This window comes from Nyctibius grandis, chromosome 2, assembly GCF_013368605.1.
Source record: "Nyctibius grandis isolate bNycGra1 chromosome 2, bNycGra1.pri, whole genome shotgun sequence".
NCBI lineage: Eukaryota > Metazoa > Chordata > Aves > Nyctibiiformes > Nyctibiidae > Nyctibius > Nyctibius grandis.
This window is the reverse complement of record NC_090659.1, coordinates 48659684-48676033: the sequence shown is the minus strand read 5'-3', so window position 1 is coordinate 48676033 and position 16350 is coordinate 48659684. Positions and strand designations below refer to the sequence as shown.

At 42.7% G+C, this 16350-nt stretch overlaps 1 protein-coding gene across 2 annotated transcripts in view; it reads left to right on the top strand.

Annotated features, from left to right (window-relative positions):
• Positions 1 to 14970, top strand: part of JADE3 (jade family PHD finger 3) — a 70426-nt gene extending 55456 nt beyond the window's left edge. For both annotated transcript variants that reach the window (XM_068421191.1, XM_068421182.1), the window contains exons 8-11: positions 5518 to 5634; positions 6097 to 6570; positions 9980 to 10097; positions 11623 to 14970. In XM_068421191.1, the coding sequence (XP_068277292.1) occupies positions 5518 to 5634; positions 6097 to 6570; positions 9980 to 10097; positions 11623 to 12515 (1602 nt within the window). In that variant the 3' untranslated portion in view covers positions 12516 to 14970. The remainder of the gene's footprint in view (positions 1 to 5517; positions 5635 to 6096; positions 6571 to 9979; positions 10098 to 11622) is intronic.
• Positions 14971 to 16350: the final 1380 nt, after the last annotated feature.

Below are 16350 nucleotides of genomic sequence, written 5' to 3'. Positions count from 1 at the left end.
GAGTCACCAAGTATAGGGTAGCATTGTTGCAGGCAATTGCACCAGGTATTTTCCTTCATTAACTTGTTAAGCACTGTCTTAAAATGTTTTTTCTTCCTTCCCTTCCTTGTGAGCTAATGCTGTCGAAAGGCTTTCTTGACCCTCACTTGAGTGATTGGGACATTTGAAGGTTTTTTACTTTCCAAAGTGCACTCATCGTTGGTTTATATGCTTTAATTCTTCTGCCTTTATTGTCTTTTAGTATAAATGTGTAGTCTCATGTTTTCTTAAAAGGCGTTCTTTTGCAAAAAAAAAGAAAAAGGAAACACTGAGACCAGAAAACTTATACCAAGTGTTTTGAAATTCAAGGTCCTTCTCTGCCTTAGATAACCCATTACAGTTACATCCTCCCTCAATCAATGTGGTGTTAGCTGAAGCAGAAAGTTATTTTTCCTTGCTACAAGTGGAAGGGTATCAAATTGACGATCCTTAGCTGCTGTTGTGAGTGGCCATGCTCCAGCCACTGGGCTGCCCTTCCCAGCCACCGATGCAGGTTAGCAGGGGAGCAGAGGACAGCAGGGTGATGATCCAGATGATGGCTCATGTGCATAACAGTTGCAGAGAAGAGGCTTCAACAGCCCATCGTCTTCACTCTTCCCCACTCTTAAGACTTCTTCACAGTACAGCAGTCAAAATGTAACCTGATACAAGGTGAAGAAATAACAGAGAAAACAGCTACATGTTACAGCAGATGGATCATTTCTGCCTTAGGATGGGAGGTTTTGGGGAATTAAAAGGTTGGCCTCTCCCCTCTCTGGATCCCTTGTGAGCAGCGAAGTTCAAACAGACTTTGCATTCATTCTTCTCTTTGAATATCAGAAACATGCAGGCAGCATGAGGCCAGTATAAATAAACCGCACCTGACTCCTTAAGCGCCTCTTTGTGCTTTTACAAAGTGGGGTAATATAAACAGGCAGTGTTACAAGCTGAATGGACAGTATTTCCAACATAAATGTTTCCTGACCTTATGAGTCCCCTCTGGGGAAGGAGCAGGGAGAGCATTAAAAGGGGCAGAGAGCTACAGAGAGAAGGTCTCTGTCAATTCCCAGCTCCTGCTGGGAAGCGTGGTGGAAAGCTGGTATTATTCAGCCTCCAGAAAAACTCACTGAAGATTCTGGTTTCTTTTTGAAAGGAATATAGACAACCTGACAAGTTTATATAATCCCTTAATTCCCAAAGGAAGTCTTGCCTCTTAGTGTAGTGGTAACTAGGACGAGAATTGCAGTCAATCTTTGTACAATACTGTTTCAGAAATAACTGTGCAACTTGTAACCAGCTCTGTTTGGAGCAAGATCAAGTTAGGTTGATGAAAGTTTCTTTCATTTTGGAAGTAAAAAAGCTACATGTGATGATGTTTCAGAGTCCTGGATGTGGTTTTGTGGAACCATTCAGGCATCTCAGGGACAGCTTTGTCACTTTCCCACCAATTTATAGGAAGACCACAGCCGATTAAATTGTTCATCGTCTCTACCTGATGAGGGCATCACATATTGCCTGCCTGTTTCCCTTCTTGTCTGGTAAAACTTGGACCCTCTCTGAAGCATCTCGCTGTCTTCCTAATGAAGATTTCTGGAAATTCCATGCAGCACATTGACCTCAGTATATTCCAGAAGATGTGGCTTGCAGTTCGAGGAACAGAGGGTGAAGCACTGTAACAAATATAAATATTATTTAAGTCAATTGATGTCATTAATTCATGAACTGCTGATCAACTTTTTTAAATGCGGAAATGATGAACCAAGTAATCTCTTGCAAAGCTGTCTTTTCCACCTACTTAAATGATCCGTAGAGCAATGCAATGGTAAGGAGAGAGTAGCAAAAATACTCAGTTTGAGCATTGCAACTGTGACTCTCAGACCTGATCAACTTAGCACTGCTATCTTTGGATAAGTCTACCTCACAGAAGAGGTTTGCTGAAGCAAAGCCTTTCCTCCTCAGGGATTAAGCAGGTTTTAAAATGAAGGCGTGCATCAAGTGATTGTTGATGTACCCCAAAAGGGAAGCTAGGAAATTCATCTTAGTCTGCTGGCTCTTGTAAAGTCAACGGTTTAATTATGACATGTTAAACTAATTCATATAACCTGGATTTCCCTAGGAGAGTCTTATTATGGAGGTAATCTATGAAAATTACTGTAGCGTAATGCTTTTAAAGTTTTTTCTAGGAAAAAAACTACTGTTCAAATCTCAGCCTTAGCTGATTTCTTAAGGAATCAATTTTATTGTGGCCTCACAGTGCCACAGAGCGTGACCTAGGAAACTCCTTTCTTTGAGAGGAATGCCTCTCCTATGAAGAAAGGCTAAGAGAGTTGGGGTTGTTCAGCCTGGAGAAGAGCAGGCTTCAGGGAGACCTTATTGCAGCCTTTCAGTACTTAAAGGGGACCTATAGAAAGATGGGGACAAATGTTTTAGCAGGGCCTGTTGCGATAGGACAAGGGGGTAACTGTTTTCAACTAAAAGAGGGTAGATTTAGATTAGATATAAGGAAAACATTTTTTACAACAGGGTGGTGAAACAGTGGAACAGGTTGCCCAGAGAGATGGTAGATGCCCCATCCCTGGAAACATACAAGGTCAGGCTGGACGGGGCTCTGAGCAACGTGATGTAGTTGAAGATGTCCCTGCTCACTGCAGAGGGGACTAGATGACCTTTAAAGGTCTGTTCCAACCCAAACCATCTATGAATCTATTATATTCTATGAATTCTTAGATCTGACCCCTTTGAGAAGAGGGCCCTATCCCGCCACTGGAAATACAGGTCTGCTCTGTTCAGGTGAATTGTTCGTAGAAATTGTGGCGATCTTCCTAGCTAGAATAGCATTATATTTCTGCTTCAGGCAGGCAGCCCTCCAAAGCACACAACTGCTAAATTCAAGTGCTGTGTAGGCATCAAAATCCAAGCTTTTGGAGACTGGCATTCTTGGAACAGAACAGTTATCTCACTGAAATCTTCTGCCGTGTGCCATTGTCTTACTGGCCCAGTTCTGCCTGTTGGTCATTCAGAGCTAGCCAACTTTTTGTTTCTGCCCTTGGATAAATCCTGTCTGTCAGGAGTGGCTCAGGGATGCCTATGGAGATAATTTATGTCTGTTATGGAAATAATTTATGTCTGTTTTGGTGTCCAAATTATGGAGGACAATCCTTGTTTCCCAGTATGGACAACAGGCAGCTGAGAAATTTCTATCACAATAGATATGTGGACGTTAGTAAAACAAAGAATCGGAAAAGGTATCCTGTGCTTATTTGAATTTGTTTCTTTCTTTTAGTATTAATATCCATAATCTGGTCTACCAGAGACAAATGGATCATCCAGACTAAGTATGGGAAAACTGGCATAAGAGAATATACTGTGCTTTGTAGTAAGAGAATTTTATTGTGTTCTTTCTCAAATTATACTTGATAAAATCTGTAGTCAGGAAAGCGTATTAGAATCACCTCTTGCATTGGTAGCACTCAGTGGAGAGGCAGAGCTGGGAAGTGAGGTTTTGCCTGGCTGCTGACTGATAGAGCTGGTTCTGCCCCAAAATGTGAGCTGGCAGAAGTAGCTATTGTAGCAGATCTGTGGATCTTAAAGAAGGAACTTTTCACGTAAGTGTGAGTAAGTGTTCCTGTTTTGTTCTGAGTAGCTTGTATTTTGGTACTTTTTAAGTTAGACCTGTTAAAGCAGTACAGAAAAAAAAAAAACCAGAATCGAAAGGAAATAAACTTAAGCATCACTTACTGCAGTCTCTCAGCTGGTTCATAACAAGGCATGCTGTCGATGCCTCAAATCACACAGAATCACAGAATGTTAGGGATTGGAAGGGACCTCGAAAGATCATCTAGTCCAATCCCCCTGCCGGAGCAGGATTGCCTAGACCATATCACACAGGAACGCGTCCAGGCGGGTTTTGAATGTCTCCAGAGAAGGAGACTCCACAACCTCTCTGGGCAGCCTGTTCCAGTGTTCGGTCACCCTCACCGTAAAGAAGTTTTTCCTCATATTTAAGTGGAACCTCCTGTGTTCCAGCTTGCACCCATTGCCCCTTGTCCTGTCAAGGGATGTCACTGAGAAGAGCCTGGCTCCACCCTCATGACACTTGCCCTTTACATATTTAGAAACATTAATGAGGTCACCCCTCAGTCTCCTCTTCTCCAAGCTAAAGAGACCCAGCTCCCTCAGCCTCTCCTCATAAGGGAGATGTTCCACCCCCTTAATCATCTTCGTGGCTCTGCGCTGGACTCTCTCTAGCAGTTCCCTGTCCTTCTTGAACTGAGGGGCCCAGAACTGGACACAATATTCCAGATGCGGCCTCACCAGGGCAGAGTAGAGGGGGAGGAGAACCTCTCTTGACCTGCAAACCACACCCCTTCTAATACACCCCAGGATGCCATTGGCCTTCTTGGCCACAAGGGCACACTGCTGGCTCATGGTCATCCTGCTGTCCACTAGGACCCCCAGGTCCCTTTCCCCTACGCTGCTTTCCAACAGGTCTGCCCCCAACTTGTACTGGTACATGGGGTTGTTCTTGCCCAGATGCAGGACTCTACACTTGCCCTTGTTATATTTCATTAAATTTCTCCCTGCCCAACTCTCCAGCCTGTCCAGGTCTCTCTGAATGGCTGCGCAGCCTTCTGGTGTGTCAGCCACTCCTCCCAGTTTTGTGTCATCAGCGAACTTGCTGACAGTGCACTCTATTCCCTCATCCAAGTCATTAATGAATATATTGAATAGTACTGGTCCCAGTACCGACCCTTGAGGGACTCCGCTAGACACAGGCCTCCAACTGGACTCTGTCCCATTGACCACCACTCTCTGGCTTCTTTCCTTCAGCCAGTTCACAATCCACCTCACTACCCGATCATCCAGACCACACTCCCTCAGTTTAGCTGCAAGGATGCTGTGGGAGACCGTGTCAAACGCTTTACTGAAATCGAGATAGACCACATCCACAGCTTTACCACCATCTATCCACCTGGTTACGTCCTCATAAAAGTCTATCAAGTTGGTTAAGCATGACTTCCCCTTGGTGAAGCCATGCTGAGTGATCCCCCTATCCTTGATGTGCCTAGAGACAGCACCAAGGACAAGTTGTTCCATCACCTTTCTGGGGATGGAGGTGAGGCTGACCGGTCTATAGTTACCCGGGTCCTCCTTCTTGCCCTTTTTGAAGACTGGAGTGACATTCGCTTTCCTCCAGTCCTCAGGCACCTCTCCTGTTGCCCACGACTTAGCAAAGATGATGGAGAGTGGCCTAGCAATGACTTCCGCTACTTCAAAATGTTTTGAAGAATTGCAACTTTTAGCCACCTGGTTAAACTAGTAATATTCCACAGTATTATTTTCATGTGGGACCTTTCAGGGTCCCTTGCTGAGAAGTACGAGCATGTGGAGATCTCGCAGTGAGATAAATATGTAGTCATATTTCTTCTTCTGGTATTAATGGAGAGCTTGTGTTTATTGCCTTGATAACTGCTTTCCATGTTGTTTTTTTGTTTACAGGTCAGTATTGCTTGCCCAGAAAGGATGGAGCCAATTACAAAGGTGTCTCACATTCCACCAAGTCGATGGGCTCTAGTGTGTAGTTTATGCAAACTGAAAACTGGTGCTTGCATTCAGGTACGTACTTGTCCTGTGGTGACTCTTCAGTTTATGTGAGAAGGGCAATTTTGGTTTTGCATTTTGTCCTTCCTGTGTTCAGAGATGCTTTACAATGCAGATGACCGTTGGATAGATGTGTACTTCTTCATAGCTGTTTGCTGTCAAATTATTTCACTAGCACAGAGATTTAGGAGTTAGCCAGAGTTGCCTTCTTTTGAATAAGGCTGAGATGTGTAAGGACTGCTGCTATGTGGGTCAGAGTTAGATAGAAAGGTCCTTCCATTGAACACCGTTCACAAACGAGAAAATACTAAATTGAGTGATACCAACTTCAAAGAGATCAGCAGATATTTTTAAGAGTGCTTAGGAAGTATGTTTTTGTAGGGATGGACCTTCATGTAATTAAGATAATTCTGACCTTTTTTTCTGGTTTGTTGCTACTGTTAGTGATTGAGGTTTTCTGTTTTACTTTTTTTGTAGTGCTCCGTGAAAAGCTGCATCACTGCCTTTCATGTCACCTGTGCCTTTGAGCATAGCTTAGAGATGAAGACTATCCTGGATGACGGGGATGAGGTCAAGTTCAAGTCGTATTGTCTAAAGCATAGCAAGAACAAACAGAATTCGCTGCCCGATGTTGATGAGCACCCCAAGAGTGTGTCAGACCAGAAGCAAACAGAGAGCGAGAAAACCAGTTTGCGAGCCCAGAAACTCCGAGAGCTGGAAGAAGAGTTTTACTCACTAGTCAAAGTGGAGGATGTTGCAGCAGAACTGGGCCTTCCTAAACTTGCTGTAGACTTCATCTACAATTACTGGAAACTGAAGCGAAAAAGTAACTTTAACAAACCATTGTTTCCTCCCAAGGAGGATGAAGAAAATGGCTTGGTGCAGCCAAAAGAAGATAGCATTCATACTCGCATGAGGATGTTCATGCATTTGAGGCAGGACCTAGAGAGGGTAAGAATTTAACTGGTAAAGTTTTGAAAAACTATTTGCAGGTGAGCAAGGTCTTTGTTCGTGGATGAAAGTGGGAATGGGAGAAGCACAGGGAGATGATTTAAAAAATAATAATTAAAAAAAAAAGTAAGGCCTTCAACTCCAATCTTTTGATATGCTGCATTGCCTGCTGCAGAGACTTTCGGGAACTGTCCCTTCTCAGTTCAGTGAGAAACCTGATGTGAAAGTGCTTCCTGACTTGCTGAGAGGTTATTCCTTTGTGTATTTTAAGATGCATGTTTCTGTACACAGTGGACATATTTGCTAATTGATTCTTTGATTTCAACTTCAGTTGAGTAAATGTTTAATAAAATTGAGTAAATTTATTTGACCCAGCTGTAGTAGTGGCTAGTGATACAGATTCAATAACAAAAAATTATACTTTTATTAAACAAAAGTAAGTGCAAACAGTGAAGGAATGGGGAAGGCTTAATAAATTCTCATCTTCCACTTTCTGTCTTGGGATGGAGGTAATCTTGATTTGTAATTAAAAAGGCGTTTTGTAATGGTCATAATGGAATGGTAAATATTAGCCATTCTGGGTTTGGAAAAACCAATTTGCATAGGCAAAGCAGTAAGTATTCTTTGGTGAGTATGCATTAAGCTTTTGGAGAATTCTAAAAATATATTAAAGCAGGGCTTCTCACTCTCATTGTTTGAAGGCAAGTAGGTGAAGTCCTAGATGATTAAATTCCACGGTGACTTTTTGGCTCCACACACACACAAGAGTAATGCTGGCCTGTACTCGTACCGCTTCCCGTGACATCTGATTCAGGAGTCTTACTCACCTCTCTTCCTCGCTAGCGTGTTGGTGTCAGCTAGTCCCAGGTAGCAGGCAAGCGAATCACTCGTCACCCTCTTGACCTAGATGCTTTCACTGCGTGTAGCTGCCTTAGGTGCTACGGTTGGTTAGCGGTCTGAAAATAACCCACTGAGTCTACCACTGCTTGTGGCTTTACTGAGAAGGAGGAAAAGGAAATTATCTTTTTATCAGTAGCTAGTTGGGCTCTTATCAAATTGCCAGCTAGCTGGTAGTTTGAAAAGATGGAGTCCTTCAGCAAAATTCAGAGTAGGAATTTATTAGGAAGGCATACAGGGTGCCTTTTTCCAGCAGCTGATGGGAAAAAAGCCAGGCTTGTTACCACTCAGAGGCTACCCATTAGGTTGGCCTGTTGGCTAGGGATCACCTGCAGTTTTCAAGTGCTTAGAGATAGGCAGTGAATATAAAAAAGGTAACAAAATAAAGTAGTTGTGCTAAATGTGATACGGAACCATTGGAGAGGAGAGAGGATGGAAAAGCAGAAGAGAGGAAAGTGTTGTAAGAAAAAGAAAAACAATATTGGGGAGAAGAACATGAAAATACAGGGAGATGAGTGTCAGAGCCGAGATTTGTGCTTGTCAGTGTAACTGTTGTCTTGAATCTAGTCATAATCAACCTCAGATCTCCTTTTCCAAGAGCACTTTGGATATGGATCCTCATTTTAAAAAAAAAAAAAAAAAATCTATAACATGCTTCAAGTGGAGGGTTAGGATTTTGGGGTGTTTTTTTCTTTCAAGAGACCATTTTGAGCTTTTTGTTTGATGAGTGGTTGGTTTGCATCAAATTTTGTTGAAATTGATATATTTGAGTGGAGGTAATCCATAGGTTGAAACGTCTGTCTCAAAGTTTCTGAACTTCTTTATGCCACAAGGTTTTCTACTTAGTTATATGTTGGGATGAATATAAATTTGGGAATCTCGGAATTTCCTTTCTGGAGAGAAAGGTTCCAGTTCTGAACAGATGGATTTTGGTGCTGGGGGATGTATGTTTGGCAAATATCTTTGAACCAGCCCCTATGCCGTTTCTGTGTTCTAAAAGCTCCTTTAAGTGTTCTATCAATAGCTTTTCAGTGCCTCTTCCTGTTCTTATTACATTAGGTGGAAATATTGCTATTAACTAAAACAGTGAAAGTAGAATTATGTGGAACTGAATCATAGAATCATAGGATGGTTTGGGCTGGAAGGGATTTTCAAACATCATCTAGTTCCAACCCCCCTGCCATGGGCAGGGACACCTTCCACCATATAAGGTTGCTCAAAGCCCCATCCAACCTGGCCTTGAACAGTTCCAGTGATGGGGCATCCACAACTTCTCTGGGCAACCTGTTCCAGTGTCTCACCACCCTCATTGTAAAAAATGTATTCGTTATGCCCAATCTAAATCAATGCTCTTTCAATTTAAAACCGTTGTCCCTTGTCCTGTCACTACAGGCCCTGGTCTCTCTCCATCTTTCTTATAAGCCCCCTTCATATACTGAAAGGCTGCAATTAGGTCTCGCAAGAGCCTTCTCTTCTCCAGGCTGAATAACTCTTAACTCTCTCAGCCTGTCTTCATAGGAGAGGTGCTCCAGCCCTCTGATCATTTTTGTGGCCCTCCTCTGCACCCTCTCCAACAGGTCCATGTCTTTACTGTGCTGAGGACCCCAGAGCTGAAAGCAGTACTCCAGGTGGGGTCTCACCAGAGCAGAGTAGAGGGGGAGAATCACCTCCCTCGACCTGCTGGTCACGCTGCTTTTGATACAGCCCAGGATGCGCTCGGCCTTCTGGGCTGCGAGCGCACGTTGCCGGCTCACATCCAGTTCTTCATCCACCAATATCCTCAAATTCTTCTCAGCAGGGCTGCTCTCAATCCCTTCATCCCACAGCCTGTACTGATACTGGGGATTGCCCTGACCCAGGTGCATGACCTTGCACTTGGCCTTGTTGAAGTCCATGAGTCAATGCAATGGAGTCTGAAAAAAAAGTGCTAAATGGGTCAGCCAAAATGTGTACATTGCACAAGAAGCCAGAGTATTCTTTTAGAGGTGATCTACGTGTTAATTTTGGTCCAAACAGGCCAGGTCTCTTGGGTGGCTTTGTAAAAAGTATTACTTTAAACGTTGCAGTAATTTTAGAGGAAACAAACATAGTTTAACTGTTAAAAATCATTCTATGAAACACTTTGCAGGGAAATTCTGGGAGAATCCAGTATTGCCTGCAGTTAACATCCCCAGCATCGTACATGGTGGAAGCAGGCTTACAGACAAGCAAGTCTTAGAAATTACTTGTTTTCTTTTGACTGGAATTTTGTGTTTGCTCACTGTTCTTATAGATGAAAATGTATTCTGCTGTCTTGCAGAATATATTCAAGCCATTCATTAAACTGGCAATTAAAAAAATCCAGGATATTTTTTTAATTCATAGTTACGTATGGTCAGTAATATTCACAAGAACTTTGCCAAGGGATTTTGCACATAATGCTGTCTTAATTCTGTTGTTGATGCACTTTTTAAACTATGTCAGGATTTATTTTATTTTATTACCTATTAAGTCTCCTGTTATTTCTCTGTAGGTAAGAAATCTCTGCTACATGGTAAGCAGGAGAGAGAAACTGAAGTTGTCTCACAGTAAAGTACATGAACAAGTCTTCAATTTGCAAGTCCAGCTCATTAATCAGGAAATTGCTGCAGGTAATCATATAAATGTAAAATATTTGCAAATTCTATCTGTATTTAAACTAAAAAAAAAGTGTTCTCTTTATGTTCCTCTTTAGTGTTTTTAATACTGTAAATCTGCCTTTAAAAACTTTATTCAAATACACAGTCAACGAAAGTAGCAACACACACAAAACTCTTTAATCTCTTAAAATATTTACTTGGATATTTCTTTATTTTATAGCTGTTTCTGGTAAATGCCTATTACTTATCACTCCCTATGGCATCCAGATAGCAGAAACGAGCTGGATCTCTAGGTTTTCGCTTCCTTGGCTGCTGCTTTATGGTACCGTTTCCCCACAGCAAGCTCTGCTCTGCTGCTTGGTTCTCCAGCTGAAAAGTTTTTTTGCTTGCTGTCAGTAGTTGGTTCCTTCAGGCAGAAGAGAAGAGTGACTGATAGGAATCGCTGCTGTTCTCTTCTCTTGTTGCCTTGCATGCTTAATGACCGGCGCAAAGAGGCATTTCTTAGCCTGCCATCTGCAGTTACTCTCCTGCCTTCAGTAAGGGTTTAAGTACTCTGGTTTTTAATAGTGAACAGTAACTGGTTAGGAATGCTGATGTACCAAAACTCACTCTGCCCTTCATTTTTATAGCGACCATTTTGAAATAAGGAACACAACATTTGGAAAGAGGAAGAGTATACATTACAGTGCAATTACTTTTTTTATTAATAGGGAAGGCAGCTATTTCTTCAATGTGAAATTAAGATCTCTCTGTTCTTTCCAGATGCATACTATGTTTTTAATGACCAATTTAGAGTGAAGTCTTTGTGTTTTTTTTCTCTACCCCTGAAACATGGATAGGTTTCATTAGTACTGACAAGGTGGGGGTTTTTTAAACTGTTTTAGGTCAGACTAGTACTTTGTGGAAGCAGCAGTACTCTAAAGCATTTTGGTTTTGTGTAAGTGCATTTTATTAGAAATGTCTACTAAATTTATTTTATGTCTTTACAAATACAAGTGCTTTTTTAATGCTTATTAGAATAGCTTGATAGCTACTTTGCAATGGTGCTGTATGCGTATGGTGTCATAAAGGCTAATATATTGGGGTGAAAAGACTTTTAAAGCGTAGAGAATTTTATAATACAAAGCAGAGAGTTGAACTAAGTCCAAACTGAAACTCAGTTTGAAGCATTGTTTTTTCTTCATCCAGAACTGAATATGAACCTTTTTTATAGCTGCTTTGGAGCTACTTCAGTCATATCTCAATACTGGTTCAATTCACTGGCTTAAAGCCCTGTAAAAAAGGGCACATTGTTGTTTATAATGGAAATGCTAAAATGCTTACCTAAATTCTGAAATAATGAATAATTTGGAACAGTTCTCATTATCCCAACTTCTCTTTAATGTCCTAAAATGATTTCACACTAATTGTTTGCAAATGCTTCTTAGTGTTGAATGACCTTCTAATGGACTATAAAACTTGTTACAGATAACAAAAGGATTGCCTTCTTTTAAAAAAGCCTTTTTTTCTTCTGCCCCCTTGTCTCTTTCTCCTGTAGGCCATACTCTGACAAGTGCACTAGAGAACACGCTGTTCTACCCACCTCCCAGGATCACCCTGAAGTTAAAAATGCCCAAATCAGCACTAGGAGATTGCAAAAACAACTCACTGAAGCCTGGCAACAGACCACTTTCTCCTGACAACAACAGCACTGTTTACAGCAAACGGAGCGTGCCAATGTCAAAGGAATCGTTAGAAATTAAAGCAAAATCTTACTCCAGGTATCAGCACGACAGCAGAAGTAACGGGTTGCTGGCAGGGATCGGCAAGCCTCGGAGCGAGGCAAAGGATTGTGGCCCTATGCAGATGCCAGAGTTTTACCGGGGCCAGCCGTCCGGGAAGCCCTTAGCACTCCAGGCTGCTTTGCATGGACAGTCTTCCATTGGGAATGGGCGGGTGCAGCAGGAGAACTCAAGACTGGCAGCCAAGTCCAATGGTTTGATGGGCAGGGCTGGAGACGTGAGCCAGAGAGACAGCTCCAGCCAGACGCCCTACGAACAAGAGTCTGTGCTCACGGCTCACTTGGCCAGCCAGAGCGGTTTCAGAAAATCCACCATAGAACACTTTAGCCGGTCCTTCAAAGAGGCTACCAACAGCCTGGTGAGGACCACGGAAGATCTCCGTTGCTGTGAAAAGCCAACGAGAAGACTTGCAACAAAAGATCGCTTGTGGAGCAAGCAGACACTTGAAGGTGCTCCGTACCAGGACAACGACGGGTACTGTCCTGACTTAGAGCTGAGTGACTCTGAAGCAGAAAGTGATGAAAACAAAGAGCAAGTGAGGTTAAGACGAAGTAGCTCAGAGAGAGAAAGTCCAAGTAAGGACTTTGGAAGAGATTGTCACAATAGAAACAAGAAGAATATGATTTCTCACAGTTCGGTACAAAGGTGATTAGAAGCCCCCACGGGGTAACTCAGCCTTTACGTATTCCAGTGTACCAGTGCAAAGCTCAGCATCAAAAGGTTCCAGAAAATAGTCCAGGACCTACGTTAGGAGGAGTTGCAGGAGGGGACAGGGGGAGGGGAGAGAAATCAGAGTAGTTTTGTTCTAACTGTGAATTGGCTTGCAGTCTTTGCAAGGTTAACTCAGTTATTGCCAAGTCACATGGAAGTTGATGTGTTTTATTAGAGGGTGACATCTGGGAGAGCACGAAGCGGATAATCTTCGCGTAAATTCAGGAAACTGCTTCCCCCTTGCCAGGTTATGTACGAGGCAACGTGTTCGTGTTATGTCAGTCTCATGGTGGTGGACAGGTATTAAAGAAGTCCTTGCGTTGCTCTAACGTGGTGCAAGAGACTGCAAACGGAGACACTGAAACGGCATTCTTACGGCACCTGCAGTATGGCTTTGATCCAGCAACGCACTCGCGGATGTGCGAGGAAGTTAAGCGTGTGAAAAGTCCTGCTGGTTTCCCCCGGGAACGTTTGTGCTCCCATCTCCGAGCGCATGCTGGTGTGCTCTGCTGGATCAGGCCCAAAGTGACTACTAAGTGACGGTCCTCTTCTGCAGGAAGCTTTGAACTGCAGTGGCGTTTGCAGGCTCCTTGCGGAGGGTGGAAGCAGGCGTCGCTGGCGCTGCCAAACTCGCTGACCTCTAGACATGCCCCCGGTCCTTGCTTCTGCTGAAGGTTGTGTTTCTCTTCACAATAATTTGCTTATTTGTAAATATACAACTTCTAGTACTTCAGTTTTTTTAATCTCTGTACATAGTTGCTTGTTGTGGGATGCACTTGTAAATATTTTACCCAGCTAACAAGTACAGATGGCTAATTTTGTGGATAGTGTTTACAAAAGTAGATGTACTACTTCAAAGAAAAATGCTATTTGACACTTACATTTAGGCAATCACCGGTGATGCCAGGTTCCTCTTGAAACTGGGATTTCATGTCCAGAGATGTTTGTACCTGGTATTTTTAAAATAAGCCTAATTTAGAAATAATTTTGCCTGAACATTTTATGCAGCCACAAATTTTCAACCCTAGTTGCCTGAATGTGGGTATAGGAGCCTTATACTTCTGGCATCTAGGGCTGTAAAATTTTAGCCAGTCATCATTTGGAGTATTGTTTATTTTATTAAGCTGCTTTTCAATCTCTGGATCAGTTGCTGTTTCCCAAACTAAAACTTTTTTGTATGTCCTTTAAAATTAGCAGTTGCTAGGTAGTGATTAAATTTCAGCCAGTACTGAGGAAGCGAGAAGCGGGGGAATCCTTTTCTGTTTGTTTAAGTGACGGGATTTTTGTTTGAATGCAAACAAACTTCTTGTTTTCCAGATGGTGTTGTTTTGATCAGCTAAGTAACAGCACTGTTTTCCTCTGAAATGCTGTACATTTCATAAATATGCAACATCCTCTGTCCCCACATCACTGGCTGAAACGGGCCGTAGGTTGTATAGGGCACATCACACGGCTCCCTTCTGTGGAGGGTTCATTTTGTCTAGAAACAAAAGGTGTTCCCCACCCAGCATGAAGATGACTAGAATCCAAACAGCGACCTGTTCTTCATAATCTTAATTTATTGCTTTTAGCTTGGGAAACAGCAACAAAATTTTTAGATTTGTTTTAAACTTTGAAATCTCCCTGACTAGCAGGTCAGGGGCTGGAGGACTTTACAACAGTGAAATAAAAAAAAAGTATACTGGGCAATTCTGCTCTGTTTGCTTCATGCATCTTAATTTTTTTTCCCACTTCTTGATTTTATGTATATTTGTGTAATTGATCCTTCTAGAGCTGTATCTTCAAAATTATTTCTTTTGGTGTAAATATGCAGTAGCATTTTAGGTTTCCACATATTTTATTTTAATGGGAAATGCTTTGTGTTCTAAGCCATGGGTCATTCAGAATGAGTACACAAATGTCTGTTCATTTGTACTCCAGTTCTGATTCTCTTAATTCTCCTTCGATATTTATTAGTAATCCTCTCTTGCTGGTCATGAAATTTTACGAAGCTTGTATTGGGAGCCCTCCTCTGGGAGGTCAGCAAAGTGTTCATGCTATTTTTGTGGCCGGAAGCTTATGACAGAAGGGAGGGAAAATGGTGCTTCAGCAAAACTCAGCGTTTCTGCTCTTCTGGGGTTATTAATTCAGTTGTTTCCAGTCTGGGCAATGGTTTTGCTAATTTTTACATTATTTTAATAGATACATGAAGGAGCCCTTGGTTATGTAGTTCTCAAGTATTGTCCCCAAAGTGCATTTGTTAGTTTTTATTGTGTGTTCGGTGGCTAACTATTTGAAGTATTACCTCTTAACCTTATTTGTCAAATTTTTTTTGTGTTTTTGCATTTTGTTTTATATATAAAAATATATATATATATATTCAATTTTCCAAGATGGACTCGGTCTTTTTCAGATGTCCCCTTTTTACAAGTACTTTTTCATTAAATTATGAAACTGCTAACAGTATTTTCATTTGTTGTGATTTATTCAGGTCTTTACCCTCTGTGTCTGGCAGGTTGTTAAACTCATCAGTTTAACAGCAGTACTGTGTCCATCAGGAGTAAATTATTTCTGCAGAGTTGGCAATACTTTAACAAGTTGAAGTGTCAAGGAAAACCTTTCCCCTTCAGCCTCCCAAAAAAGTCGCTGAACACTAATCTGCTGTGTATAGCAAATGGCCCAAGCCTGGCTTTTGTTTCTGCCTAGCCGAGCAAATGTAACAGACCATTTGCTGCCCTGGTCTCACTTTTTAAGATATTTCCTTATGCCTTAGAATGACTGTTTTTCCTTGGTTGGGCAAATTAAGTTATAGAGGAAGAGCCATAGAGCCATAGCTGGGCCGTCTGTCTCATCCCTCTTCTTGTACGCTCACGCACACGCACAAGTGAGTACTTCACAGCCAGCTATTGCTGTCTGTGCGCAAAGGACAAATCAGCGCACGCAAGCTCCCAAGCTGTTTCACGTGGTTTTGTGTGACCTGTTGCTGTAGCTCCCCCTTCTCCCACAGGCCAGTGCTGTGATAATACCCTGCTGGCAGAGGGGAGCTGCTCCCTGTGCCAGAGCAGGGGAGAAGGCAAAAAAGAGGAGAAAGATGGAGAGAAAGGAGCAGGTGTAACTGCACAACGGATCTGATAGCATCCCTCCTGCTCTCATCGGCTTGGGAGCTGGCAGCGTTCGAGAGGGACTGCGGATTTGCAGTCTGCGTGCTGGTGGCAGCAGTGACCCTCCTGCCTGTGGCGGGTCAGGCAGCAGCAGAGCTGTGAGCTGAGCGGCCAAAGGGCTTGTGGCCTGGCTTACAGGCAGGAGTGGCTGAGCAGGTGGCCCCAGGCAGGCCGGGAGTGGAGCTGGAAGTGGCGTGGGTGAAATGGAGCAACAAGTCCCTCAGCTGAAAAGAAAGCAGGAGATAAAAAAAGTAAAAAAGGCAGTAAAGATGCATACAGAGGAGAGGAAAAATCAGCACTAGAAGCAGCAGTAAGTGATGGATTGTCAGCTGGTTTTCAAGACCAGGGTTTCTCCGTCCCTAAAGGTGTTTTTGTAACAGATTCCAGCAACAGACTTCCTTTTTGTGACTTTCTGACTGGTGCCTCCCATTCCCTCTGCGAGTACAGTCTGCTTGTGGCTGAGATGTGGGAAAGACAGGGCCAAGGAAGGAAACTGGTATCCCCATTATTTTGGGAACTGCTGCTATTGGTTTGTAGAGTCTTTATGAGGGAACTGGGGTTGTTTAGTCTGGAGAAAAGGAGGTTCAGGGGAGACTTTATCACTCTCTACAACTACCTGAAAGGAGGTGGGGG